The following is a 27,627-nucleotide window of genomic DNA, read 5'->3' as shown; positions in this document are numbered from 1 at the left end:
AATTGATGTCTAAAAATCAGCTTAATCTAATCTATGACTACAAACACTATTATGGCTTAATAATAGTTGTATGGTTATTGCATGGCCTCACTACAGTTATGGTCCTTTATGTGCCTTAACTGTGTTTTCAGACAGCAGCATGTTTGGATTTCTTTTAAAGTAAAAGTTTAGCTCTGAACTTCCTGGATTTGTCATACTTGTTTGGGGGATAATTACAAACTCCTTGTAATATATTTACCCATAAATTACTGATCTGTACTCAACCTTAACTCTAGATGTATATATATTTTATCTGGGAATTCTGAGGTTCCACAGCACAGAATGCAAGTACAGACATGTACACCTGCTACAACTGATTTGTAAAGATACCGCAGTAGCTCCCAAACATGTTGCCCATTGATCTTGAGGTTTACAAGCAGAGATTGCAATAGTGCTTGGAAAAGCACATGCAGTCTGTTGCCTTCTACTATGGGTCGATAACTGATTTTGAGTGCGGAGCTGGCTTGGGAAATTATTTGCCCAGTGAAAAAAAGTAAATGAAAATGGAATTGGTGGGGGGTCACTTAACACCCCCCTCAAAGTTTTTGATAAATGAAAACTGAAGAGTGTGTGTGTGTGTGTGTTTTTACAAAAGTGGTTTCTGGTGAAGATTTCAGTTTAGTCAAAGAGCTACTTTCTGCAAAGAGAATGTTCTGACAGAAAATTTTCATCCAACTTCAGTGTTATTGTCCTACACCATCTAGTTTGTATGATGTGTATAAAGTCTCTCTGCCCCTTCCAGACTCACGGCCTATGGGAATACTGGCCCAGAAACAACCAATGAGGAAAAACCAGTGATGTACACAGGAGCTGATTTTCTACTACAAACACAGTGTGGCCTAGTAGATAGGGCACTGGACTGGGATTCAGATGTGAGTTATTGTCAGCTCTGTTATGGGCCTGCGTTGTGACCTTGATGAAATCACTTTGCTTTGCTCTGCCTCACTTTCCCCATCTATAAAATACAGTGCTATGAAAGAGCTATTATTATTACTATTATTATATAGGGTGCAGAAACATGCTCTATTACAGTCTGCACTTCTAAATATAGTGGTGAGGAAGAAGGCTTCAAAATTTGCTTCAAGTGGAACCAGCTATCCAATACTCAGGTGCAGCAATGAAAGAGACCCTGCCCAACATACAGAATATTTACTCATCCTTCCCCCACAAGTGGGCTGGTTTAAGGCAGAGCCCTAGCTACATATTTTTTCTTTAAGTTACTGGGACCTGGTTTGACTTAAGTATGTTGCAATTAAAAAGAGAACAGATCTTCCAAAAACCACAAATCCCCTGCTTCAAACACAAAAGCCTATTCTTCTAAGATATATAGTGAAAGCAGTACAGGCAGCTGAAATGTCCACAGCACAGACCAAAGGGGAGTTTATCTGATCTACAATTCATTCTTTGAGGTTTGTAGAGAGTTTAGTGCATTCTTTTAAAACACTAAGTTCAGAGGCTATCATCTGTTTTTCACTTTATTAAAAAACTACACTGTATGGTGCAAAGAAACATTTGAGCAAATACACAGCAATGAGAATGGCCAAATTCCCACTCATAGCTCTGAGGGAGCACTTCACCCACCCATTAACACTGACTTTCCAGCCCATGATTCTCAATGGATTCCTTGTAGTCAAGTGTACATCATTTCTGCCATGTGGGACATTTTCTTGGGAATATATAAGTAATATTCCATGTATCCTGAAAGATCTTCAATTGTCACATCGTCCACAAGGGCTCGAGCTTCCTCAGAACAAGATCGGGGAGAACCTGCTGAAGCCATACCAGAGGGTGATTTGTTCTGCAGAGACTGGGAATGGACTTCTAGCACTGCCTTTTCACATTCCGACAGGACACTCCGCAAGCCAGAGAAAGAGTACACTTCCATGGCTCGCCACTGTTTGCACTGGCATTCCTTGTCCGCACAAGGGCACTGCTTGCTATTGCTGGGCATGGATAATGACTGGAAATCTGAAGGCTGGCTAGAATCCAGGTTAGTTTCAAAGGACGAAGAAACAGCAGCACACTTATCTCTTGAATTCTCCAAAGGCTGTGCAGTTGTGGATGCTCCCAAAGGTTCATTTCTGACTCTTCTGCAATCACTGGCTTCAAAGCACGAATCGTACCTGTCCCCTGCACACGGTTCTTCTGTAACACAAATGTCTGAGCTGATATTATTCTTTGAAGTGTCTGGCTGGCTTTTGTGTTTCAATTGGCTGCGGGCAGAAGATGCTTTCATACTGCAGTAGGTAAACTTGGGAGGATGCAGGACAGGAGACTTGGAACGCCTGCGACGCTGAGTTCTTGTTGACCCTCTGGAGGGTTTTCTCACACACCTGTCAGTGAACAGAAGATGAACAATTAGGTTATTCAGAACTCAATTCCAGAGCCTAATGCTTTCCAAAACAGGACCTCACTTACAGCAAGACAGTGTCAAGTATCAGACCTGAATGATAATTACCTATACAGCTATAGAAAACCCCAGTCCTCCAGTGGTAACTGAACACTCTCAGCAGACTAAGGCTATACCTACACTACATCTTACGTCACTTATATGATTTATTCACAGCCCTGAGCGACACAAGTTACACTGACATAAGCGCCAATGTGGAAAGTGCTTGCGAGGGCTGGAGTAGTTAAGCTGACAGGAGAGCTCTCTCCTGTCAGCTTAGAGTGGCTACATTTAGAAAGTGTATAGAGGCACAGAATTCTCTAGTGCAGCTGTGCTCTATGTCACAGAAGAGATGTGACCCAAGATATCTGAACACACGTTCACAAAGAGGGATGGGGAGAGAGAACTGACTTTCCCTCCATCCTAGCTTATGCTGGAAGCCGGTGAAGAAAGTGGGAGAGTAGCAGCTAGAGAGTACTGCAAGAAGGACTGTGAGGAAGCTGATACCCCCAAAGGAAGGATGCTTTCCTGCAGTAGGATTTTTTTTGTAACTGAACCAAGCTGAGTAGGTTTTGAGGGAAGCAGCAATAGACTCAGGAGAAAAGAACTGATGCTGGGTTTTATTTCATTAATACTAAATTACAAAATGATCATTCAGGACACCTAAGAATCTGGGTGCAAGAAAGGAGAGTAAAGGACTGAGATGACAATTGTCATTGATACATCCTCCTGAGAATCAGTAATTGATATGATAACAGAAGAGGAGCTGATATGGAATAACGTTATCAGTCCTGTAAGAGCACTATGTAAGAATCTAAGAATATTGATATGTAACCTAGTTATTGAGAGTGTGTGTGTAAACTTTTATTGGGATTGTAGAATGTTTAACACACAATAATACTTGGATTCAATAGGGATTGTAGGAAGAACAAACAGGGAAGCAAAACAATGGCTTCCTAGATAAGAACATCTATAAGATGTATCTATAACATAGATAAGAACAAGGTACATACTTGAAAGACAATGAGCTAGCATCCAGGATCCTGTCTCCTCTGTTTCCAATAAGTTGCAAACCTCCCAAATCAAAGGGCTACAAAAAGGAAGTATTTTGATTCCTGCAAAGGTGGGGGACGGATGTCATTGGTCAACAGCTGTCTAGGGAGACAGGCTGCCACAGACAGGCTCTCTGGAGGAGTCTGAAAGAACTGGTCCTTCCCAAATCTAAGAAGTGGTAAGCCTTAGTGGGCAGAGGTAGATATACGTACAGTCTGTTCTATTGTTTTTAAGATTTGTTTTCCCTTAAATGCTTTTGTGCTAAATAACTAATACTTTGCTTTAAGGAGGCTGTTTGGTCACTGATTACCTCTTTCATTGCCCCAGAGGGAACAGAATTCCAGGGTCTGGAAATAAGTCAGATCTGGTGAGGTAATCAGTTAGTAACAGGGGACTGATACCTAGAGCCTGGTCTGAGAATGGAAGAATCACACAGAGGCAGTTAGCAGCTAGAGGCCCGAGAGCTGAAGGAGGGTGTTCTCAAAGATATCAGGATGGGTCAAAGGTTCAGTTAGCCCAGATATGACAGATATGGATACTGTTCTCTCTTGAAGGGAGACAATCAAACAGCATTTGCTTCAAGGGTTGTTAAAAGGATTAAAAAGAATCAAGATGGTTTCTATGAACAAAAAAAGGAAAAAATAACATGGGTCAGCTGCTTAATTAAACAGCAGTCCCTGTTTGAAATGTTATGCATGTTTTCATCATCTCTAAATAACAAGAAATAAATATACAGTTCAATTAACACTGTGTTTTACCCATGCCAAGTCTCTTTGGAACAGACAGGTTGAGGTTTGGCTCCGTCCACAGCTGTTCTTATTGGTGCTCTCAGACTTGTTCCCTCCCCCACAGTAAGAGATGCAGTAGATCTGAGTGAGAAGAAAAATGCTACATTAAGGTAGTGCCACAACATATCTCAAAGTGTCTGCATATTGATATTGCGCCATGCTCCACTCAGAAGGATATGTTAATGGTAATGGAAGTAAATCCATGTTCCAATTTCTATTGTCACAGGCTGATTGCTAAACAGAGACCTATGGTTTCACTGAAAACAAGAGGACAGGATGGCTACCGCAGCAGACCAAGGAGCTAGTGGGAAGGAAGGAAGATGTGGCATCAGATGTAAAAAGGCTAGCTATTCGTTATTCCTCTCAGACAGAAATGGAATGCAAGGCAATTCCTGTATAGGACTCTAGGCCCTATTTTTCAGAATTGCAAGCATACAATTGCATTACCAGAAATGCCTTGTATGCCTAACTCACTCAACTGCGCACCCAAGTGCAATAAATGCAAATAGCCAGTCAGATGTCTAATGAGCCATCTAACACAAAACTCCCACAATTAGACATGTTTCCATGCCACAGGTAACTTCATTGCAGTGGTCATTGAAATGACTCCTTTATGTCCCTTACTTACTGGGTGGGGTCGGGTGGGTTGGAGGCTTAGGTAAGGCCTGTAAAGCATTGAACAAGGGAAGTACAAAGTGTTTTTTAATTTATTAAAACTTGACAAACTGTGATAATTTTCTACAAGCTCACTTACCCTGATGCATCTACTCTTAGCTTTTTGAAAGCTGTCTGCAGACTTTCTTCCTCTCTGTCTTTATCTTCTGAGTCCATTGATGAGCTGTCAGAGTATCACTGACTGTGCCATATAGCTTGCACTAAAAAACATACAAATTGTGATTTAATATTGGGAACTGAAGACTTACTGGTCTCTGATTAAACTCCACACAACTGAAATGAAACACAACATGGTGGATCATTCCTCTAGTGTCAGTGCCATTGCCTTCAAATTAGAACCGTTCCATTATTATTATTTGTTCAGCCTGAACTGTGTACTCAGCATTGTTCACAACACAGAGGAAGACACAGTTCCTGCTCTGAAGAATTACAGTCAAAGTCTCACCACTTCCATACACACTGTTTTAACACAAAGTGTACTTTGGCAGTTTATAAAACAGTAATTCTGGCATTTCAATTTCACGGAGGCACTTGTCATTGCCAGAAAGGACACTGACCTCAATCAGCCTTCCTGAGTAGTTTCTGGTCAGCACGCTGAACCAACACACACTGAGGAACTCTTATGTCAATAAGGTAAAGAGAAACTATTGAGAAAGAGTAAGAGAAGTGAAGCCTATAAAACAGTACATATATTATCTGCATTATCTTGAACTCATACAGAATAGTGTTAACTTCAGCCTACAGGACTACACCACAGACAGGAGTGTAAAATTTAGAGACTAAACAGTGAATTGAATTGTACTGTTTTGTAGCCTGTTCCTTTAGATAGGCCACACCTAGCCTAGACAAGGCATTACAGGTAATAAAGCACTTACTGGAAACAGGTACCTTTGTGTGTGCACCCAGTCATTGCTGTGCTATAAACATTACATCTGAAATGAAGATTTACCTCCTACTAGACTCTTTGATGTGTCTGGAGAATCACCCAATATCACCGATCACTGGGAAAATGAGGAAAGATAGCCTCTGAAGCAGACAAGCCAGAACAGAAATGGGCTCTCATAATGGACTTTGTTGATTCTGATGCAGGATATTTTTGAAACATTAGAATTGACTGTGATACAGCTTTGGCCAAATTAAGGAAGTACTTTGAGCCACAAAAGAATGTTATATCTAAAAGAGAAAGGAACATAGAAACTGAAGTGCAGCCCCATCCCCTGAAATCACATAGCTTTCTAGGACCAGAAGTTGTTGGGCTAAATTCATCTAGGATTTGGCCACTGTTGATTAGACAACTAACACAGAAGAGAGTGAGACAGACCTGAGGTAACAGAGAGGCAGCAGCACTTTTTGACATAAAGAAGTGGTAGGCCAAAGCCTGCACACAAGTATATTTTTATCCCATTGCTGGAATGAAATGATAACCAATGAGAGTTCCATAGGCATCTGGGCTATATTGGACTAAGAAAAAGGGACAACATTTTCAAGTTTATATGGTTAAGGAAGCATAGTGCTCCCAGTGAAAGAGGCTTTAGCTCTGTGTGTGGGTGCCACTGGTTCTGTGTGTAACTCTGAGACAGAATTTGTTCTCATATTAATACTTAGAGAAAGAAAACACTGGAGAAGAGAGCACTTACCCATTTCCTTTTGACATATCTTACTACAACCCATGCTACCATGGGAAAAGTCCATGAGAACTACTCTCTGATTGGAGATTCTACACCAAAATTCCATGTTTGATGGAACAGGACAGTATCCAACAAGAGACTCTACAAAATGATACAGCAGAAATTGCAAGGCCAAGAATAGATTAATCACAGCCAGCAACCCAGTCCTGCCATCCTTGAGGTGGAAGAGGAGGTTCTGTTGCAACATGACTACTACTCTACTCTAGTGCTTGCTATTAAAAATTCACTGCTATATGTTGTCCTTATAGGTAGATTTTCTCTTCTGTATACTACCCCACTACTACTAGAGAACTCTCCTATAGGTTTAAGAACTAATATCAAGGGATCACTTCCTTCCACCACAGCAGAAAGACTATCATCTTGATCTTTGTCTTCAGACATCATCTGTGTTCTCTAACAATCTATTCTTTCATATTCTACGTCAGTGGTTGCCAAACTTTTTACTCAGGTGACCCACCAATTTATTTTGGTCTTTTTTTGCAACCCACTCAGGAATCATATGGGAGGGGGGAGGTGAAAAGAGGCCAGAATCTTCTCTTCTGCCACCACCTCTTCCTCTTTGCCCTGATGGGGGGCACCAACTACCCACACCAGCCCTCTCTGCTTTGGCACAACATCATGAATCTTGGCCTCGTGTGGAGGGGAGACCTGAAGGTAGAAGGTTGGAGAGCAAACCTGCCCTGCATTCACACAGCAGTAGCTGCTCTTGTCCTATAGACTGCACCCAGCTCCCCCCTCTGGGTGTTATGATCTGGTGCATGGAATTGCAGAAACACTCAGGTTTGGCCCAGCCACCACTCTGTGATGAAAGGGAGGCAGAGCCAAACCTGAGTGGCAATGCGACCCCATACATCAGGTCACAACTCTTGGAGTGAGGAACTGGGCCCCAGACCTGTGGGACAGGAACTGCAGCTTTGGGGTGAATACAGGGTGGGCTCACTTTCTAACCCTCTGCTCCTGGCTCATGTCCCATTTAGAACTTTGTCAGGACCAACAATTTGGGAAACACTGCTCTATGTGCATCATAGGCTGCAAAGTGAAAGTTAACATTATTTGAGTACATTTCCCTCTGCAGTCCACAGTGCACATACAAAACAGGATCTATGTGGCAATAAAACATGCAGGAAAAAGGAGAAACAACAACTCAGGGTGGAAGTAGAAAGACAAAGTTAGTCACCTCAGAGCTAACACAGGCCAGAAATGCCTCATTCATACTCTCTGCTTATAGATTCCTGCGTTGGAACCAGGTGCTGCCATTCTTTTTCTGCCCTGATTCAACAACATCCCAATGGCTCTTTAAGTAGGTAAGTATAAAGATATGCAATGTGCCTGCAAATATTAGACTAGACAGGAAGGTAATTGACAACTGACACTTTTTGTAGTGAAAACTCATCTACTTTAATTTAATTTAATAGCTGTTTTAAATGTATTACATTTAACAATAATTTATCAGATGCAATAAAATATTGCATGCCGCACACTGCCAAAAGCCATACTTCTTGTGCAGCTGAGTTGCCCTTCAGCATGCCATCCCTGATGTATTTAAGGGGAGCTCTCTCAGAATGTACACCTGTTGTGTTGCTGGTTCCATTCTATCTATCTAGGCTTTTTATAATGTAAAGTATAGTATAGTGTTTTTCATAGACAAATAGAAAATACACAGGTTGTGAAGAAAACGTCACAAGTGTGAACCTTCTCTAAAAGGTGACTATAAAATGTCATTTCCTTACCATATGGATCTGTTCTGTGTGTTTCGTCATATCTGCTTAGTTTTCTAGCAAATATACATTTTTATTACTGTTTACTACTGCTAGCTCTGCACAGCTCTAGGAGAGGAAATGAGATCCTGTTCTGGTAGCTCATGCATCAACAGAATTGTTAACCACATTCCAATTGCTTGCCCAATTTCTGTCCTCAGGGCATATAAAACCATGGAAGATAACTCAAGGTAATGATGCTACACTGGTGACTGTGAAGGCATAATTTAAATCTCCATAACCTGCAATTTGATTTGACTCAGTCCAGTATGAATTTGTGGCACTTGTACGTACGAAAAAACACATCGAGACACAAACATGGAACCCAGCAATGACACTTCCACACAACCTTCTTTGAGAAGTGACCCCTACTTTATTTCCCAACCATTTTGTTTTGAATTTGACTCAGGCATTTCTACATACAAACATTGTATGCTTTAACTGAACAGCACAGCTGAAGTAGTGCAACCCTTAATTAGTGTAGACACAGTTATATTGATATAAACATGCTTACAATGATATCTTATTCACATATATGAAGGGGAATAACCTGTACTGGTATAAAGTACCATTACACTGGTATAGCCGTGTCTGCACTTGGACTTGTACTGATATAACTATTTTCATGAAAAACCACAGCCCTGACCGACAGTTACACTGCAAAACCCATGTGTATAGCTCAGGCCTCACTCCTACAGACCTTCTGTCATGCTGCTGCATGAAGAGCAGCAGCTCCCCGCTCCCCTTGTTCTCTGCATGTCTCTCTTGGCGCTGGAGGGAAAAGGCCCACTCAAACTGCAGGGAACTGGCTCAGGGGTGGGCGATGCCCTATAGCAGCTGGGCCCAGAGCGCTCTGCTGCCCAGCTCACCGCGCAAACCCAAGGGCAGAGCAGTTCTGTGAGGCAGGGGCCGCCTGCCATTTGGCGATGTACCTACAGCACCGAGCACCACAGGGGCCTCCAGAGAAATACAAGCTGCCATCAGGCAGCCCAGAGGCGCTGTGGATGCTCCTGCCTCCCACAGCCGAGGGGGGCACCGTTCCCCACCCTAGGGATACCAGATGTCCTGATTTGATAGGGACAGTCCCAATTTTCGGGGATTTTACTTATACAGGCGCCTATTCCCCCCGCTCTGTCCCTATTTTTCATACTTTCTATCTGGCCACCCTACCCCTCCTTTTCTCCCCCACCTGCGATGCGAACTCAGTGGCGCTGGACAGCGCCTGAGCGGCGGCAGCAGAGCTCCCCTCAGAGATAGCGCAGCACTATGCCCGGGAGAAGGCCCCCCTACGTCATCTCCAGGCCTTCTAGGGTTGCCCGCGCCAGACCCCACCCCCCGCCCGCGGCTCCGATTCTTCCTCTGCGAAAAGGGGCACGGCACGGGACGGGGACCGGTGCGGGAGGAATAAGGGGTGGTGAGACCAGCCCTCCCCGGATGCGTCACTCACCAAAGGGCCTGCTCCAAGACTCGCTCTCGGAAGGGGGGAATAAAAACAACAGGAAGTGACGGAAGCGCACGCGAGGAGCAGGATGGCCGAGGCGCATGCTCAGATGCGCTCTTCCCCTGCGCCCCTGCGGGTGTTGCGCATGCGCGCTTTGTGTTTCTCCGCCCCCCGCCTGTCCGGAGAGCGCATGCGTGCTGGAGGGTTGCATAGTCCCGTCCGAACTGTCGTCGACTGGTGGCGCCCGTTCCCTTTGTGAAGGGTTTCCCATCCGGGTTAGTCGGACCCTAAACGGCGGCTCCCGCCGCGGAGGAGCGGACGCCGCTGGGTCTCGGGGCCTCTGCAGGCTCTTTCTCCGCGGGGCTGAGCGAGGTAAGTGCGTTGGGTGGGGCAGCAGCCTCCCCCTTGCCCGGCTTGTCCTCCCTGCCAGGTGCCCCCTTCTGGGGCGGCTGTCCTGCCCCTTCCTCCGGGGCCAGCGCCTGCTGCGGCTCCCGGTCGGCGGGCTGTGTCCGCGCGGCAGGACCGTCCCCAGCCAGCCGGGAGCCGCCCTCGTGCGGGTCCTTCTCTCTCTTGGCCGAGCGGTGGCCCTCGGCTGTCCGCTTCCTCCGGGTGAGCGCGGTTGGTGCTGAGTCACCCCGGCCGGGCAGGCCGGTCCCCGCTGAGGGGCACATCGCGCTGGGCTGGGGGCCTGGGAGTGGAAGGGCGGGCGGGCAGTGGAGGTGGGGGTACGGCTGGGGGGGACTCAAGCGCCGAGCTCCCGTCGGCTGCTGCCGTCCAAGGGCGGTGAACGAGTGGAAGATAAAAAGCGCTAAATTTCAGTCTGACTCTCCAGCCACTGACCGGATGACGGCCTGGGGCCCGGAGAACCCGCTGGGCTCCGATGGCAGCTCCTGGCCTTACAGGTAGCGTTTATAAGTGTCTGATCCTCCTTCAGGCTGGGCTACCCTCCGTACCTCAATCGTAGCCTGCCACTGCAGGAACTGGGGACGGACGCACTGATGGCTCGTTTCTGTTTTATTCACATTCAGGGTGGATTGATTTAATCAAGGGGATTTAAATCACCAAGAAAATCATTGATTTAAATCAAGTTTCCCACTGATACTTTTTCACATTTCTTAAACAATGGTGTAAATCTGATCACTAAAACATGTTAATTTACAACTCAATACAGCATTTTATATAGCATCTATAAGGGTATACTTTGTATAATTTTTTAGATAACTTATTTTTATTAATTTAGGAAATAGTACATAACACTCATTACCTGTGTCAAGCTGCAGATGCAGCAGCAGTACATTAGGAATGGTAAGAACTAAATCACACACACAAACACAATAACACTTGTATTTTATTAAACTAAATCTTAAATGTGACATAAATGGTTCACATTTGCAGTTTCAGCAGTCTCCTGAGTTGCTGGCTGATGGCTGTCCTTAAACTCTTTTTTATTTTCAAATGTTATTAACTCCAACAGAAGTCATCACAACACTAAATGTACTCTGTCCTTAAAACGTCTACAACTAGCTCTCCTCTTTCCCACTCTCACTGTCATTTTTATTCATAGACTGAAACAGAAATACGAGTTTTCCTGCATTTTCAACTCCCAGTTGATTTCTTAGCTTTGAGTGAATAATACCAAACGATGAAAATATTCTCTCTATGCCTGCAGAGGACGCTACTGCTGTGAAAAGTTGGCTTAGCAATTGAAGGAACTCTGTTTCAAGGTGCCTGGCTAATGATTTCCACCAGTTCAGGAGAGTGACTTTGTTCAAAACATCATCAGTAAACATGTACTGTTTAGATGGTTCCACTCCAGCCCTGAAATTTATTATGACTGGCATAACTGAGGAGTGATTTTGAGATGCCCATGCCATGGCAGCAGCATCTTCAGAAGTTAGGCATCTACCTTTCTGTCTGGGATCGAGACTGTTCGCAAGAAAATGAGGTGAAGTTAGTGCTTGATCCATTTGCTTCTTTATTGCCGCAGTTTAACTTTCTGTTGAGGTATTTCTTCCTTCAATGTCTCTTGAAGTGCGACAGCACCAGCAATGCAGCACAATTTCTCTGAAGTTTGTTTAAGGCTATGGATATAGGCTTCAGTATACTGAGCATATCCTCTACATTCTTCTTTAATCCAATGTTAGATACTTTGGATGAGATACTTCCATCTGTTTATCATGGTTTTCTGCACAAAGCTTTATGAGAATAGGCCAGTTCTTAATAAATTGTTCAAAACAATCAACCACAGAATTCCATCGAACTTGAGGGAGAATTAGTTTGGATCCTCTTGCTCTCTTCAGTGAAGCTGAAGCAAAATGGTTGTTGTGGAAGTATTTTGCGACTTCAACAACATTTTATTTTATTCCTGGAGAAGACATACTTGTCTTTGGCTAAAAAATGCATTAAGTGGGCACTGCAGCCATATGTTGTTAAGAAGCACCTTTCCATTTCTTCTAAGTATCTTCTCATCTTTGCCACGTTTGCGCATGGAGTGAATAATACCAAATGATGAACATATTCTCTCTCTGCCTTTAAGACAGTGTCTTAACTAACTCCTCTGTCTTGCTTGGCCCACCTCCACCACCACATAAGCACAGAACAATAACAATCCTATCCAGCCTGCATCTTTCTTTGCACATGTGACTTAGTCTGCTGAGAAACAGAAACTGAAAGCCCAAAACTTTTTCAAGAAGCAAGAGCTGGTAGTTAGGCTGGACAGACTAGAGCCATGTTTGTGATGAGATTTAATTAAAACTCTTATTTTTTTAAATGAGAGACATTTAGTATTTGATTTTTTTTTAATCCGATTTAAATAAAAAAAGCCAATTCTTTTGATTTTTTTTTTTTTAATTTTAAAAAATCATTGATTTTTAGCCACCTTGTTCACTTATAAACTCCTTACCTTTTCATGTCCAATGTCCCCATGAGACTTTTCAGATACTGGTCTCCAAATGAAATAGAACAGTGGATTTCCACAGACTAAGATTTCCAAAGTGGGCCGCACCTCCATTCAAAATTTTTATAGGGGTCTGTAAATGAAAAAAGGTTGTAAACCACTCAAAGAGAATGAATGTGTTTGCATAATAACATTCATACAGCCCAGCCTTTCAGTTGGTAGTGAGTTCCTTGTGATTGCTGTTCACAAAAGAAGTAGGTTCTTAGAAGTATGTGAGCTTCTCTCTGAAGGCAATAGAACAGAAATGGGTTGAGATTATATAGTCTGAAGACAGAGGTAAAACAAGAATATAATTTTGGCAGGTATTAACTAATATTTCCAAAACTTTCTGTGTGATCTTCACTAATCAGGACAGCTTCTGAAAGACTTAAATTCATCCTGCCAATTTATCATAAAATGCATAAGGCTTTGTGTGAACAAATTCACTATCAATTTAATTTCACTCTGTACTGCTCTGTTTCCAGCGAATAAAAACAACAGGACCATATATCTTCTAAAATTTCCACCAAATCTAAAACTGCCACTATATTAAACATCTTTTTTAACTGTTTTTTAAAATTTTTGCCCCATTTCCTTGTTAACTGCTGTTGCGCCTCTCAGGCTGCCATGATGTAAAGTGTTCTAGCATAAAGCTTCAAATTTAACTCCCTATCAGTCTAAAATTGGCAAGAAGGTATAAGCTGTTTATAAGGAGATCTTTTCATTGGGACAGAGAAGAATTATTTTATTGGGCAAGCCCCACATTGGATTTGTGACAGAAATTGTTTAACCCAAGGAAATGGAGCTTGAGTAAGCAAACATCACACAAAGTGGTACCAGTATCTGATTAAGAGTGTCCTATAAACCAACCTGTTTTGTTAATTTTCTCTCACTTTTTTGCTCAGATGAATATTGCAGTGACCAGTTTTGTATTCAGTTACTTCTCCTTGTGTTTACTGGCTGCCTGACTCAATTCATAGTATGTGCATCAAACATATTATGACACATCCATCTTTTTGGATGTGTCATAATGTCACCCAACTAGCAGCTAAGGAATATATTTGAATGAAGGCATTGCAGAGCAAGCAGGAGACACACCAGCTGGGAGATTTGAGGGGGGCCAGGTAGAAATGAGATTTTCAGGTGGCAGAATTAACCCTTCTATATTTACTTGTTTCATTTTGTCTCTTGAGAATCTGTGTGACTATTTAGCTGCAGTCCTCTTTCACCTAAACTTATTCTGTCTCTTCCAGGGTATACAAGTTAGAATTAATTTAGCAAATGTAGTATTCAAATACCAATGTATGTAATATTGTGCTAATAGCTTTATTTAATAGCCCTTATCAACTACCATAATGAAAGCTACTTAATATCTGTTGCTCTTTGGTGTCTATCTCTGTAGTGACTTGAGAACTCAGCTCTACAGTGGTCAATATTCCATTTATATCTGTCATATCAAAGATTAGTTTCATAGGACTCTTCCACAGAAGTATATGGAGTACTTACAAATTAAAAGAATCATTTTAACCATACTGGTCTAGTATTTACCAATCAATAAAACATCATTTTAAACACCAAGTATTTAAAAACTTGTTTTAGATTGTTTAAAGCATTAGAACAATTACTAATTTGGTTTTAGGCAACTGATTACCAGTGAAATATTGACAAATTGGAAAGAGCTGAAGAAAAGCAACAGAGATTATTAAAATGATTGAGAGGTTGTAAGGATTGATGTCCAATAGGTCAAGTGACTGGTAGTTGCATGGACAGTAAGGGACACAAGTCTACAAATAGTTTTTGGGTCTTAAACATCCAAGAGGAGATAATTAGTATGAAATGCTAGGATATAACAAAGTAAAAAAAATTGAAATTAAGAAATGGAAGATTTGCGCTGAACCTGTAGTAGAACTTCCTGAGGCTGGAATCTAGGCCTGGTCTACACTTAAAAATTAAATCAACCTATCCTTGTTGCTCAGGGTCATGAAAAGTTTTGCACCCTGAGCATTGTAGTTAGGTCAACCTAACCCCTGATATAGATGCAGCTTGATCAATGGAAGCATTCTTTTGTCAACCTAGCTGCTGCCTCTCAGACGGACGTGTAAACTGAAAACCCTCTTCTGTCGGCTGTAGGAAGAATCAACACTGTAGTGCTACAGTGGCATAGCTGCAGCACCATCGCTATGCTGCTGTAGTGTAGACCAGTGGTTCTCAACCTTTTTGAGTGAAAGCCCTACCTAGTTAACACTAGGTAAAACATGCGCCCGCCCCAGTTCCCCCCTCACTGGCCATAAACACACAACCCCTGGAAATGCATATTATGATGATGATAACACTAAATTACATTAATAATAATAAATTACTCTTACTGAGTAAGAAGCTAAGCCTTGCCTGGCACAGCCACCACTGCATGATCTGTGTGGCCCCACCTCTTCCCATCCCTAATGGACTGAGGGTAATGGAGGTGGTCTCTGGCGGGTTGGTCAGGGCTGCTCCAGGTCCCACCCGTCATGGGGCTGCTCCAGGTCCCACCTGCCTGGCCTGTGGGGGGCTGCTTCTCCGTTCCAGCTGGAGTGGAGCTCAGGGCTGCTGCTCCCTTGGAGGGGCTGCTTCTTCACTCCAGCCGGCACGGGACTCGGGGGCTAAATGACCTGAATATTACCGAAGCCTCATGGACCCCCTGTAATCTTTGGTACCCCCCCCCAAGGGGGACCCGCACACCAGGTTGGGAACCATTGGTGTAGACGTATCCCTGGTTTGTTGAGTAGTCTTCAAGGGAAGTGGTGAAAGCCATATCATTTGAGACTTTTTAAAACAGGACAGAGCCCCAAAGACTATACTGTGCGGCAGAGGTTCCCAAACTGGACCAGCAGTGGCCTACAGAAAGTTGACTGGGACCATGGTGCTGGCTCTCCTTGTTTCTTCTACTGCTTCTGAAATGGAGTTTGTTACAGTGGAACTAAGTATAGGAATCCATAGAAAACTCCCGCATTGAAGAGATCTATCCCATCCCTGACCCCACTTGGCTCAGTATTGACACCAAATTATTTTACTCTAAAGGTTTTTATTTGCCTGAACTGTTCTAGATGATGATGACACTCATTCTTGCGTATCTTCCTGCTCCTCTTTCTGAATCATCTCACAGAAATGTCTTAGTACAGTAAGTAGGGCTGCATGTATGCTAGTTTGCTACTCAGAATTTATTTCTTGTGAGTTATGATGATGGTGGGCAATTGTAGTAAAGACAACAGTGCTGGTTGTCTCCATTTTATTTTCATACACTCACTTTCTGTTTTCAGCACTATATGGTAACTCTGTCAGCACTCTCCGTGCCAAGGATGAAAACAGAAGCTAAGGATGGAGAAGAAGAAAGTCTTCAGACAGCTTTCAAAAAGCTAAGAGTTGATGCAGCAGGGTAAGCAAGCATATAATGAGCTATTGAGGGACTATGTAACGAGTGGACTGCTAGAGAACCACTCTACAAATCTAAAGCGATTGAGTGGATACCAAAGGATGAGGTAGTGGCTGGCTTAACTGTGTAGCACAACAAATTTGAAATTAAAAAAAAAAAATCTATAATCAGCGGGCTGTATAGCTGTGTGGATTAGTAAATGGGATACAGGTCACATTACATCTAGGTTACTGGTTCAAGTCCAACCTGGGCTAGCAGTGACTAAAAGTTGCCACAATTTGATAGCAGTCAGTTGGTTGTCCATATGGAATGAGTTTGGTCTGAGCCCTGGTTATCAAAGGACGTGCACATTACTAGAATGCTACTAATGTAATTAGTGTTTATTGGCAATGCTATCAGCAAGGCCAACCATTTAATTGAGCCATGGAAATGGACTCCCTTCTTACCCCCTTGAATTAAGTGGTCTTTTCACATCAACATGAAAATACTGGTGAGGTGATGTAGGAATCCAGCATTACCACCATTGGACTCTAGTCTCAAAGAATAATATTTTCTATAGCAGAAAACAATGAAAGGGAGGATGTTGTATGTCTTCTCCTTACCTGGGTGATCTGATGTGCAGTACTTGACTCACTGCTCCACAATAATAGCGCATAAGGAGTCTGTCCGTCTCAACTTTAATTCTCAAGATGGAATCCTCTCCTACTTAATAAAAGAACACTCGACACAATTGTCAAGCCTCAACTCTTAGGCCTAGTGTACGCTGGAATTTCAGCCACTGGTGTCACCAGTGCAAATTCCTAATATAGGTACAGTTTACACCAGAGCAGCATGATTTGCAGTGATGCAGCCTTCCTTGGTTTGAAAAAAGCGAAAATTGGGCTGGTGTGAATAACACATAAGCAATTTGCACTGAAGCAACTGAACAGGTGATTAAAATCCAAGTATAGACAAGGCCTCAGTCAGTTTCAAGCTGGTGAGGATAATACTGGAAGCCTCAGAGAGCCCTAGTATATTCAAGGTCTTTCAATACAATTGACCAGACTCACTGGAAATCTATGACAATACAATCCCTTTCCCTGCATATGCCCTGCTCTTCAATATGCTTCACCTCTTTTCCAATAAGGTGAGTTCTAAGGGCTGATACGATCTCTTCCACATTCAGTCTCCAGTTGACTGGTCTGTGTTCAAAGCAGTTACAGTAGAAAGAGAAGCTGCTTTCTGAATGTTAATATCTTGGCTCAGCCCAGTTGACATTTAGAAAAGGCCCAAGACAGGGTATAAGGACTGAATTTCACTTCACAGGAAACATCCAACTCCAGTCTGAACCAATGTAGTGCTAGTGTTGCAAAATAATTCCCTGGTTGGCTGAAATCCAGTGTGTCAACCCTCAGCCTGAAAGGATACTCTGGGCTATTACAACGCCTTGAAAATAGGGGTTTGAGATGGATTTATAACATCCTACTTTTGACACTTAAGAAGCCTCATAAATAAAGGAACACTCTGCATTTATCAAGTATCTGCATGTTTAGTCCAATGATCTCTGATTTGATCTTTAACAAATTGGTTTTATCTCATTTAAAATCTGAAGTTGGATACTGATTTTGTTTAATCACAATAAATTCGTAATCTCAAAACTCAAACACTTGCAACTTGCAAAGAGCCTGAAAATAATCCCATGAGAAATGTCTCATGTTTAAATATTCTCAACTTGCATTCTAATCCTGACCTTGACACTCACTGTATTCCCTTATTTGATTCACTTCAGCTGTCTGTACCCAAGTTTTCCTGTGTATACAAATGTGGGTATTAACCTTATTCTAAAGTACTTAGAAGTGAAGTATTATAACAATATTTTACAAACATATAATGTCCACAAGGACTTTTCTTTACAGGTGCGGTACAATAAAACATATCTAGTATTTTATTTCCCGTATTTGGGAGAGGACCAAAATATGTAAGGATAAAGGCCACTTTGGGTAAACTTAAAATATCCAAGTCCTTGTAGAAACACTGCTGTTCGGAGTTGGTTGCTGTATAATACTTGGACTTTCCACAAAAGTGCCTTATGAGCAAAGATTAATGATCCATGAATTGGATATATGAAACTAGAGGACATGGTAGCGATGAGACACAGGAGTGGGAAGGGTGAGTCATTGCTGTGACTAAGTGGAGGTTACTACATCATAAATTCCTAGTCGTCTCAAATGTCATGGCAGTAGCTCAGAGCTGCCTTACATTTGTCAAGTGAGCTAAATACTTTAGGTTACTGATATGTAGTCTTCATCTTAAAGCAGTTTTAGTCCAGACCCTACTGTTTTTTTCATTAAATGAGGCATGTTTTCTTCTTATAAAGTCTTGCTGCCCTTCCATTGACTACTTGGGTATTCCCTGGTCTGCTTCATTGTGATACCTTACTCCCTTTTTAAAATGCAGTTCAAAATCCATCTCTTCTCTGCCTTCAGCTTTTGAATTGTCATTTATTTTCCCCACTGCTAGACTCTTACATGACCTCATGCTTCACCTTCCCCTCGTCTGTTACTGCTCATTTTATCTTCCAGATTAACTGGTTCCTGTTATGAGAGTTGTATGAGCAATTCGTTATGAAACTGTATGAACAGTTTTTTGAGGTAGTGGGAGAGAGAGTATGCTTTCCTGACCTGTATTGTAAGGCTTTCCAGAAGATTGATAGACATGGGCCTAAATTTTCAGAATTGCAACCTTAATTTGCACTTGCCCATTGACTAACTGCATACTCAATTATAGCAGCTGTGTACAAACTGTATGCAGCTTTAAAAATGTGGGTGGAGAGGCTAGTAAATCTTCAAATCTACTTAAGCCAAAACTTTGAAAATATAATGTACTTTAACCTTGCAGTTCTGTTGATCAGATCTACAATAGTGAGAAGAGTTTCATATAGCTAACATTCTCCATGTATACAGGGACTAGTGTGTTCCAGATAAACAATTTTTTTATAGCCAAGGAATGTTTATATTTAGGAAAGACTGGCTTTAAGACTTGTTTATCTTTGTGGCTATAAAGGTGAGGCACTTTCTGGAGCCTGTTTCTCTAGGAAAAACTCAATTTAAGGCTGTGTACACTGTTAGAGTTGCAGTGTGAAGATCTGATTTAAAAGCTAGTAGCTAAATAGCCGCCATTCCAATTATTTGTTTAAAAACTGTTTGACAGTGGATTGTGGTATCAGTACAGTGTTCCTAAGCATTTAATCAAAATTCTGAGAAACTCCATGGACATCCTTTCCTCCCTAGCCCAATTTTCACCTAAGTGTAATCGACACTAGCAATTTTTTCCCTTTCATCTACAGAATCTTTTCTACCCTGTTACTCAGGTTGATTTTTCCTAATTTAAGATTTAGTTCAGTTATATTCATTATTCTTCTCACACTATCAAGTGTATAAGGCAGAAGTAAAACAGCACCAGTCACCCCTGTCCTGGACGTGTTCATCCAGATTTTTTATATTCAGATGTAATAATGCTGCTTCAGTCATTATTGTGCTATGGAGTGTGCCTCTCTGTGTCTTGCCCTCTAGTCACCAAATAAATGCTTATTTAGGGCATTCTTGAGGTGGACATATCTGAGACATCTTTTGTCTGTATTATTTGTAGGTGGTTGTGCCATACTAGGACCTTTTCATTAGTTGCTCTCAGTCCGTTTTACTTTAAATGTACTATGCAGATATCTTCATTGAAAGCTGTTCAAATTTGCATTGGATGGACTTACTATTTTTCCATGACCCTTCTCCATAAGGACACTTATGATATTGCTTCTAAAGATCTTAAGTTTGGTGTTTTTGCTAATCACATTGGACTTCCATACTTAAGTTTTTTGAAGTGGAATACTTGGTTTTTCTATTCTGGACTCTATATCTAGTTATGTTGGATATGTTTTATTCAGCAGGTAGCTCTGCTTTTGTAGAGTATCAAGTGGAAGTCGCCCAGAAAAAAAGGATAATGGAGCAGGCTTACTATTGTCATATATTCCAAATCATAGTGTCTTCAGATTCTCCTTTGTGGGGAGACTTTCCCTGTACTTAAAGAAAACTCACATTTTTGCATTAGGGGCCCAAGTATTTTAGTAAGATACAAAGAATGGTGCTGAAGTAGACTTGAGTTAGTAAAAGCATACAGACTGATGTAAACTTTCTCATTACAACACTAGTACAGGAGTGTTGTAATGAGAGAGCTTACATCAGTCTGTGAGTGATGAACATAGTACAGTAGTGTTGTACACCATTTGAGGGCTGCTGCATTTCACTTTGATAGCTGATTGTGGATCACCCATGTGTAAAGTGCTTTGGGATTCTCCAGACTGAAAACCTCCATGTAGAAAGCTAATCCATTTTTACACTTAGTGGATTCAGAAAACATGGGTTTTAAGCATTCATCTACTGATCATGGAAGCCATGCTCTAGTTAAATCTAACTTCACTTCTGGTCTCCAGCAATGGGCAGCAATATATAAGCTTCAGAAAGAAACTGGATTCTGTAAGCCTCTGTCCATTCGACTGCTAGTAATCTGCTTTTAAAACCGTTTTCTAACCTGCCTGAACATGGTTGTAATGTTGTTTGTCCACACTTAACCCATTTTACATCTGTGTGATATTTGAGCATTATAGAATGAAGCCATAGAAAAGACTTTTTGGCTCAGACACATTATTCCCTATCGTATATTTATTGGTGTTTTCTTGGCCCCTGTTAATAGGTAATTGCAGGTATCATTTTGGCTAACAGCTTGTGACAAAACATGGTTTAGTAAATAAGGCTGACTGGAACTGTTATAATCTTAATTTATATTTATTAATTTTAGTGCCAAAAGGTGTGCTAAGACCTTACAGGACAAATGAAAAACCATGATCCCTGCCCGGCAGAGTTTAGACTTCAAAATTAAACAATGTGATATAACAGATGTGTTCTTCTTCACCCTACTATTCATTACACAGGTTACTACAATATCACCATTTGTTTACTTAATTTATGTATATTCACATACTGGTGGCTCACTATGAAAATTTACTGCGTGAATTTTTAACACTTCAATTACAGACTAACACACTGTCTTTTCTGATTTAGTGGTTCACTGAAGCTTTAAGGAGACAGTTTGCTTAAGGTATTTCTGGTTACATAGGAATATGTTTTTGGGAAAGAGAATTCATAACCTCTCTACAGTATTTTGACGTGTTTCTCATTCTCTTAAGTTAATGGCACTGTATTTATGTTCCTTTTTCAGGTCCACTGCTTCTCTTCCTGTGGCTGAGGGTACAAGTCCAAGAGCACTGGCTAGAACAACTACAGATGAAACCAAACCTAAGAATGTGTGCACATCTAAAGAAGTCTGGCATGGGTAAGAAGAGGGCAGCCTGGGACGGATTGAACTGTTTTAAATGTAAATGAACTGAAATTATTTTAACTCTAATTACCCAGTTCTGTTACTGGTTTAGGATTCTAAACAGACTTGTTTACAAACATTTTACATTTTTTATTTTCACTTTAAAAGCAAACATCATCCATTTCCCCTCATTCCCATGTCATTAGTGTTCTGTTTCTAAATATACAAAGTGAAAGTGAAACATCTCTGAGCTATGGGTGAAGTTCTAAATTCTGCAGCCCCACCAGCATTAGGAACAGGAGCACTGTAAATGTATCCAGCAAGCTCTTCTTCTTGGAAATGATCACTTTAAATCATGAATCCTTTCTTGAAGAATCATTTGGCCTCATAACTGCATAACATATCAGAACAGATCCTTAGGGGCATCTAAAGAACCTGATGTCTTTTATTTCCTTAATGCTTATGCAGCTTTTTAACAGAAGTTTGGAAATGTAAAGCATTGTCGTTTCATCGATTCTTGAATCACTACTACTTTCATGTGCTCCCTGTGGTGTTCTTTCATCCCATGTGTTAAGTACCCTCCCTCTCCTCTTTCAAATTCCTCCTTTATTTGTTGTCTTTTACATTGATTTCTCAGGTGCTAGTTCCACACCTATAGTTTACCAGAACTGGTATCAGGTCTGTCTGAGTTAGTTTGTACAATCTCCAAGGCAAGGACTTTGTACATCTGTTCTGTAAACTTCAGTAGATGCTACTGGCACTCATTAAAATGTGATATAAATATAGTGGAGGAAGTTGCTTTTTAAATACTTTTTCTACCATGATTCACAGAAAGGAAATAGTATTTACAACTGGTTATAGAGTAAACACTCACTTGTGTGTCTTCTACTGCTAGGTCTATGAGGAAACCTTCAAGAGGAGCCGTGAGAACCCAGCGTCGCAGGCGTTCTAAATCTCCAATCCTTCATCTTCCTAAATTTATTCACTGCAGTTCAAAAACACCTTCTGTGTGCAGCCATCTGGTGCACAAGAGCCAGATTGACACTCCAGACAACAGCACCGGATTAGGGGTGCCAGTCCCAAAGGAATTCTGTGCAAATGAACAATCCAGTCCTGCTCTTGATGGTGCTGGCCACAAAGGAGTTGGTGCTGAGTATTCGGGAGTTTCCGTCGCAGAACCAGTGCCAGAGAACAAACAGGAAAACTCTTCTGTTGCTGTTTCTCTGGTGTCCAAAGCAAATCTAGAGGCCACAGATCTTTCTGACTTCCAGTCTGTGTCCAAACAAAACAAGAGTAAGCTATGTGCATGCATGGACAAGGCCTGTCAGTGTAACCGGTGGCAAGACATGGAAGTGTACAAATTCTCCGGCTTGCAGAACACCATCCCATTGGCACCTGAAAGAAAAGTTGTTCATGACCACTCCCAGCCTTTGCCATCAAGAACTCCCTCAAGCTGTCCACGATCTTGCTCTGAGCAAGCAAGGGCCTATGTGGATGATGTGACTATTGAAGACCTTTCAGGATACATGGAATATTACTTATATATTCCCAAGAAAATGTCTCACATGGCAGAAATGATGTACACTTGACAGCAGTGTACTTTAGAGAAAGGGTTTGATTAAAATTTGCCCTCAGTCACACTCCACATAAGAAGCAATCCACTCCCAGCTCACTGTGCTTGCAATAAAAACACGTCTTTGCATCTCAGCTAACTTTCATTATTTTAACCAGACAAAAACACCTTAATTTAGAACTCTGATAGTTCTAACCCAAGAATGGTTGTTGGTTTTCTTAGAGAACTGTCTCTTCCCATATCTGCTTAAGGAACAGATAACTTGGGAAATTCTGCATTGATTGACAGTCGTTTTTTGTTTTTTAAATCCTGCAGTTTTACATTATTGCTGAGACCAGTCAATAGAAAGAGCTGTATGGGATCAGACCTCTTCATCTGAGAAGCCTGATGCTGCATCTTAGCTCATCTGAGATCCCTTTTTGATGTTGGATTGCAACTCTTATGTAGGCAGCTATGGATTCAGGTTTAGCTTTGGAAACTTGTCAAGTGGGGCTGTGTATCCCCAATCTCACCAAATTATGGGAAAACTTTAAAAGTAGGGGTCATGCCCCATTTTTTCCTTTATCTTCACATCTATTGCTCTAATTATTTCCAGGTGCCTGAATTTGCTTTTCTTGGCGGGTGCAATGTTGCTTGTTTATGATTAAACAGCTTTGTTTCCAGTAGGATAAACTTTCTCTTCATACTTTGTCTCTGACCTTTTCTTCCTTTTTCCTTTCTCCACAGCTCCCCTATTCTTCAAGTTAATACAGTATCAGGTGCTAGTATTAACGTTGCAAGAGGTACTATCACACAAGGCTTCCCAATCAGAGAAATAATTTAGATAATCAGAGCTTGCTATTGAGAAATGTAATAAGGTGCAGTAGATTCTACCTTTGTCTGCCACAGCAGAAATAGATGGCTTTGTGTCTTGAATGTAATTGTTCCTCATTAATAGCCAAAGGAAAAACAATTGATGAGGTGAGTTGACTCCTTTGCAGTTTGTTTGTTTTTTTAAAAGTTCATCAAAAGACCCAGATTAGCATTTACCAACTTCTTCTGTGTGCTTTCTCTGCACACCCTTCCTCCACTGTAATCTTGTTTGTGGTTAGACAAAAATACCCAAATATTTTTCCTCCCTGCAATTGCTAATTTCTTAATAGTGAATTGAGACATAATAGACCTGCAGGCTTCAACTAACACTTGGTCAGTCACCAAGCCTTGGCATTCCTGCTGCATCCATATGTTCTCCTTTCACTTTCTATAGCAACCCCTTTACTAAAACATAAAAATATTAGGGATGTTTTTCCCAGGGTAGTGTGATCCTTGTCTTGTCCTGAGGCAGAGTGCTGATGGATACAGGTATGGTCCCCAGCTGCCTGTAGTGCATATCTTTCTGCACAAAAGAGCAGCTGCAGTGTTTCAAATCTGCATGTGATCACATCAAAGCAGCACCAACAGCTGTCTCCTCTTCTAGGTATAGCAGTGGAGTGAGGCAAGGGAGTATACTACTAGGTACTCTGAACTACCACTTGTGGGGAGGGCATGAACCAGGCATTATCACTTGCTGATGCTTTTACAGTTCTCTGCCTTGTGTGAGAGACCAGAAGAATTTAGGAGAAACACTTTGCTAAATTCCATTGGCACTTCTGGTTATTAAGAATGTCAGCCCTGCTCCATTATCTGCAGCTTGATATGGTTTAATGACACTGGATGGTCATTGTCTATCAGAGCATTATAATCTAGCCAACTGAAGTGGCCTCCTAATTAAGATAGAATCAGTGACCCCAAACTAACTAGCATTTCTTAACATCAGAAGTCCTAAAGAGGCAAGCTGTGCTGGGTTCATTTTTCCCTTCAATTTCCCTACATTCAGATAACTCCATAAGATTTCTATCACATGTATTTGAATTTGAAGTAGCTCCATTTCCTTGTGAGTGGTTGTCTACTGCAGAAATAGAATTAGAATTGTAAGCTGTGAAATTTTATCTCCCAAATGCTCATTCTTTGGGATTTTTTCCATGTATCTGCCAGTACCAACTCATTGCATTGCTCATCTTCTAGTTGGTACAATAGGTATTACATCCTGGGAATGGGAGTAGTACCTTTCATAGAGAAGAGGCCCCAGTTACCATTCCACTATTCTGTTTTTTCATTGGAGTTTCATAAACTTAGGTGGTAAGGATTTATATTTTGATTGCTCAGTTTCATAATATGTGAAGTGCAATGTGGTGGACCTGGTACAGTCAACTACTTTGTACTGTGTTCTGTGAAGAGTGACTCCTGTAGTACAAGTCGATATCCATTAGGGACCCTAAAGGAAAACTGTACAGTAGTTGGGTGTGAACTATTGCTGGTTAGTGAAGGAAAAGCATCCAAACAAGTTGGTACTCCATGTCTGGCCACTAGATGTCACCTTTATTCCATGTCCATGACAAGATAGAACCACTGGCTAACTGATACTTATCCTAAACTTTCGAAGTGGTGCATCAGTTCAGTCAATTGGGAGTCCTGCAGCCAAGTGGTGCTTAAAATACACATTTGTTGAACGTAATTATGTTTACAATTTTGTTATGGAACAGTGCTGCAATTGGTAATGTAAATAACTTTCATGCTGTTGAACTTGGCCTGTTTTAAGGCAATGACATATTGGTGCTGGTAACCAGATAGGAATAATAAACTGCTCTTCTAGAACAGCATCAGAGGTACTTGAAGACACTTGTTAGTTATAACTTCAGTGTTAATAACTCTTCAATTTTATCACAAGTCTTGCAATATTTGATGTTTCTCTTAGTCTCAGCATCTGGAGTAAAGTGACTATATGAGAATATCCGTTCTTTAAAAAAAAAAAAAAAAAAAAAAAAAAAAAAAGTTCTACCACTCCTCAATGCACAGAGCATTGAAAATGTGACCTGTCTGTACCCCCAAAGCAGTGGCTCTCAACCTTTCTACAGTACTGTACCCCTTTCAGGAGTCTGATTTGTCTTGTGTGCCCCAAGTTTCACCACACTTAAAAACTACTTGCTTACAAAATCAGATACAAAAATAGAAAAGCACACTGTTACTGAAAAATTGCTTAATTTCTCATTTTTACCATATAATTATAAAATAAATCTATTGGAATATAAATATTGTACTTACATTACATTTCAGTGTATAGTGTATAGAGCAGTATAAACAAGTAATTGTCTGTATGAAATTTTAGTTTGTACTGACTTTGCTAGTGCTTCTTATGTAGCCTGTTTTAAAACTAGGCAGATATTTAGATGAGTTGATTCATCCCTTGGAAGACCTCTGCGTACCCTCAGTGTGAGAACCACTGCCCTAAAGGCTCAAACCAGAAGTTAGTGAAAGAATCCAACACTTATTTTAGAATCTTATTTTTAATCCAGTCTCTCAACTTTTGAGATCAACTCATGAGTTCTGAATGCTTGGGGTTGATAGTTCTGCAACTGGCATTTCTGAGCCACAGATCTTGTATTCAGATACTATGGTGATAAGTGTGGTCTAAGAAACTATGTATAATAGAATTTTGTTGCTAGTTCCTTTCTTGCTTGAATGACCTCAGTAATGAAGCTGAATGGCTGGAGAAGGGAAGATCCTCGGTCAAAAGTGCTTTAAAGCTGGTGATCTGTTTTCTTCTATAACAAGGTTAGCCTGAGGCACTGTTGTGCTTAACTTTGTTCTTTGTTGCATGCGTGTGTGCAAATGGCTAGGTGTATTTGCATGTGCAGCTGCATTTAGGCATGTACTTTTGCAGTTCTAAAAATGTAAGCCTACAATGGTAGCATCAGTTGTAAGGCCCTGTACAACCATACAGCGGGTTGTTTTAATTTTAGAGATGAGACAATAGGTTGCAGTGTGCCTGAACCCACACAACAAACCAGTGGTAGAGCTTAGAATGCTGGAGTTCCTGTCTCAATACTTTACCTCTAAGTAGGGATACATAATGTGCCAAAAGAAACAGAAGTTAGCTCCATAGCTGCCATTGTTTCCTTTGGGATAAGCACCTGCTCCTAGTAATATGGTTGTCACTAAATAGCACCTCATCCTTTTATAGTCTCACTGAGTGTCTCCTTTGGGTATGGGATAGGTATGGCTGAAGGAGGGAAAGATTTGGATCAGTGTGACATGCTGGGGTGTAACTACCCCCTCTCTATGTGCACTCACCAGTCTCGTATTTGAAGATGGGAGTTATGTGATTAGATGTACTCTAGCTAATACTACAGCAGCTGTACCTGGCTCTGTAGTTTAGTCCTGTCTTTTCCAAGCACAGTGAGAATAAGCAATGCCCACATCACCTACTAGCCAGAGCCACTTGTAAATCCTTTGGAGTAGCAAACGTGTTGATTGGCTATGAAAAAAAAGCTGACCCTAAAGTGAAACACCTCCTGAGATGTGATTTTTAAAGTAGGCCCATCTAAAGTAGGTAGGGAACATTGGAGTAGCCAGTACCTTTTCCTTCCAGATGAATGCATCCTCTGTGCAAACTTGGGCTCAGCTGATCTGGGAAGTGGATTTCAGCAGATGCTTTACGTGCATTTGCTAGATCTTT

The 27,627-nt window shown here is 41.3% G+C and overlaps 2 protein-coding genes across 3 annotated transcripts; one reads left to right on the top strand and one right to left on the bottom strand.

The window, feature by feature from the left end:
- Window positions 1-1,501: 1,501 nt before the first annotated feature.
- Window positions 1,502-9,953, bottom strand: LOC137157132 (oxidative stress-responsive serine-rich protein 1-like). 2 transcript variants are annotated; one of them, XM_067554342.1, is made up of 4 exons: window positions 9,837-9,953; window positions 5,024-5,144; window positions 4,240-4,350; window positions 1,502-2,372 (listed from the first exon to the last, which is right to left on the bottom strand). In XM_067554342.1, the coding sequence occupies exons 2-4, from the start codon at window positions 5,098-5,100 to the stop codon at window positions 1,670-1,672; spliced, it is 891 nt and encodes a 296-aa protein (XP_067410443.1). In that variant the 5' UTR covers window positions 5,101-5,144; window positions 9,837-9,953; the 3' UTR covers window positions 1,502-1,669. The 2 variants fall into 2 exon arrangements, with proteins under 2 accessions (XP_067410443.1, XP_067410444.1); XM_067554343.1 differs by lacking the exon at window positions 4,240-4,350.
- A 78-nt stretch (window positions 9,954-10,031) lies between these two features.
- OSER1 (oxidative stress responsive serine rich 1) lies at window positions 10,032-23,778 on the top strand. The gene is made up of 4 exons (XM_067554341.1): window positions 10,032-10,202; window positions 16,062-16,177; window positions 21,422-21,535; window positions 22,416-23,778. Exons 2-4 carry the CDS (start codon window positions 16,068-16,070, stop codon window positions 23,107-23,109), a joined length of 918 nt encoding a protein of 305 aa, XP_067410442.1. The 5' UTR covers window positions 10,032-10,202; window positions 16,062-16,067; the 3' UTR covers window positions 23,110-23,778.
- The last annotated feature ends 3,849 nt before the right edge of the window (window positions 23,779-27,627 follow it).

Source organism: Emydura macquarii, unplaced genomic scaffold (genome assembly GCF_026122565.2).
Source record: "Emydura macquarii macquarii isolate MOO-44397 ecotype Brisbane River unplaced genomic scaffold, CSIRO-AGI_Emac_v2 contig_1483, whole genome shotgun sequence".
In the NCBI taxonomy this organism is placed as follows: domain Eukaryota; kingdom Metazoa; phylum Chordata; order Testudines; family Chelidae; genus Emydura; species Emydura macquarii.
The sequence above is the reverse complement of the archived record's forward strand: the minus strand, read 5'-3'. Positions and strand labels throughout refer to the sequence as shown.

What these genes read in the sequence shown, in the direction of transcription:
- LOC137157132 (XM_067554342.1), bottom strand. Translation starts at nt 5,100, where the DNA reads ATGGACTCAGAAGATAAAGACAGAGAGGAAGAAAGTCTGCAGACAGCT. An exon ending in CTAAGAGTAGATGCATCAGG is followed by an intron (nt 4,351 to 5,023) that starts GTAAGTGAGCTT and finishes CTTCTCACTCAG; the next exon opens with ATCTACTGCATCTCTTACTG. An exon ending in TCCAAAGAGACTTGGCATGG is followed by an intron (nt 2,373 to 4,239) that starts GTAAAACACAGT and finishes GTTCACTGACAG; the next exon opens with GTGTGTGAGAAAACCCTCCA.
- OSER1 (XM_067554341.1), top strand. Translation starts at nt 16,068, where the DNA reads ATGGTAACTCTGTCAGCACTCTCCGTGCCAAGGATGAAAACAGAAGCT. An exon ending in CTAAGAGTTGATGCAGCAGG is followed by an intron (nt 16,178 to 21,421) that starts GTAAGCAAGCAT and finishes TTCCTTTTTCAG; the next exon opens with GTCCACTGCTTCTCTTCCTG. An exon ending in TCTAAAGAAGTCTGGCATGG is followed by an intron (nt 21,536 to 22,415) that starts GTAAGAAGAGGG and finishes TTCTACTGCTAG; the next exon opens with GTCTATGAGGAAACCTTCAA.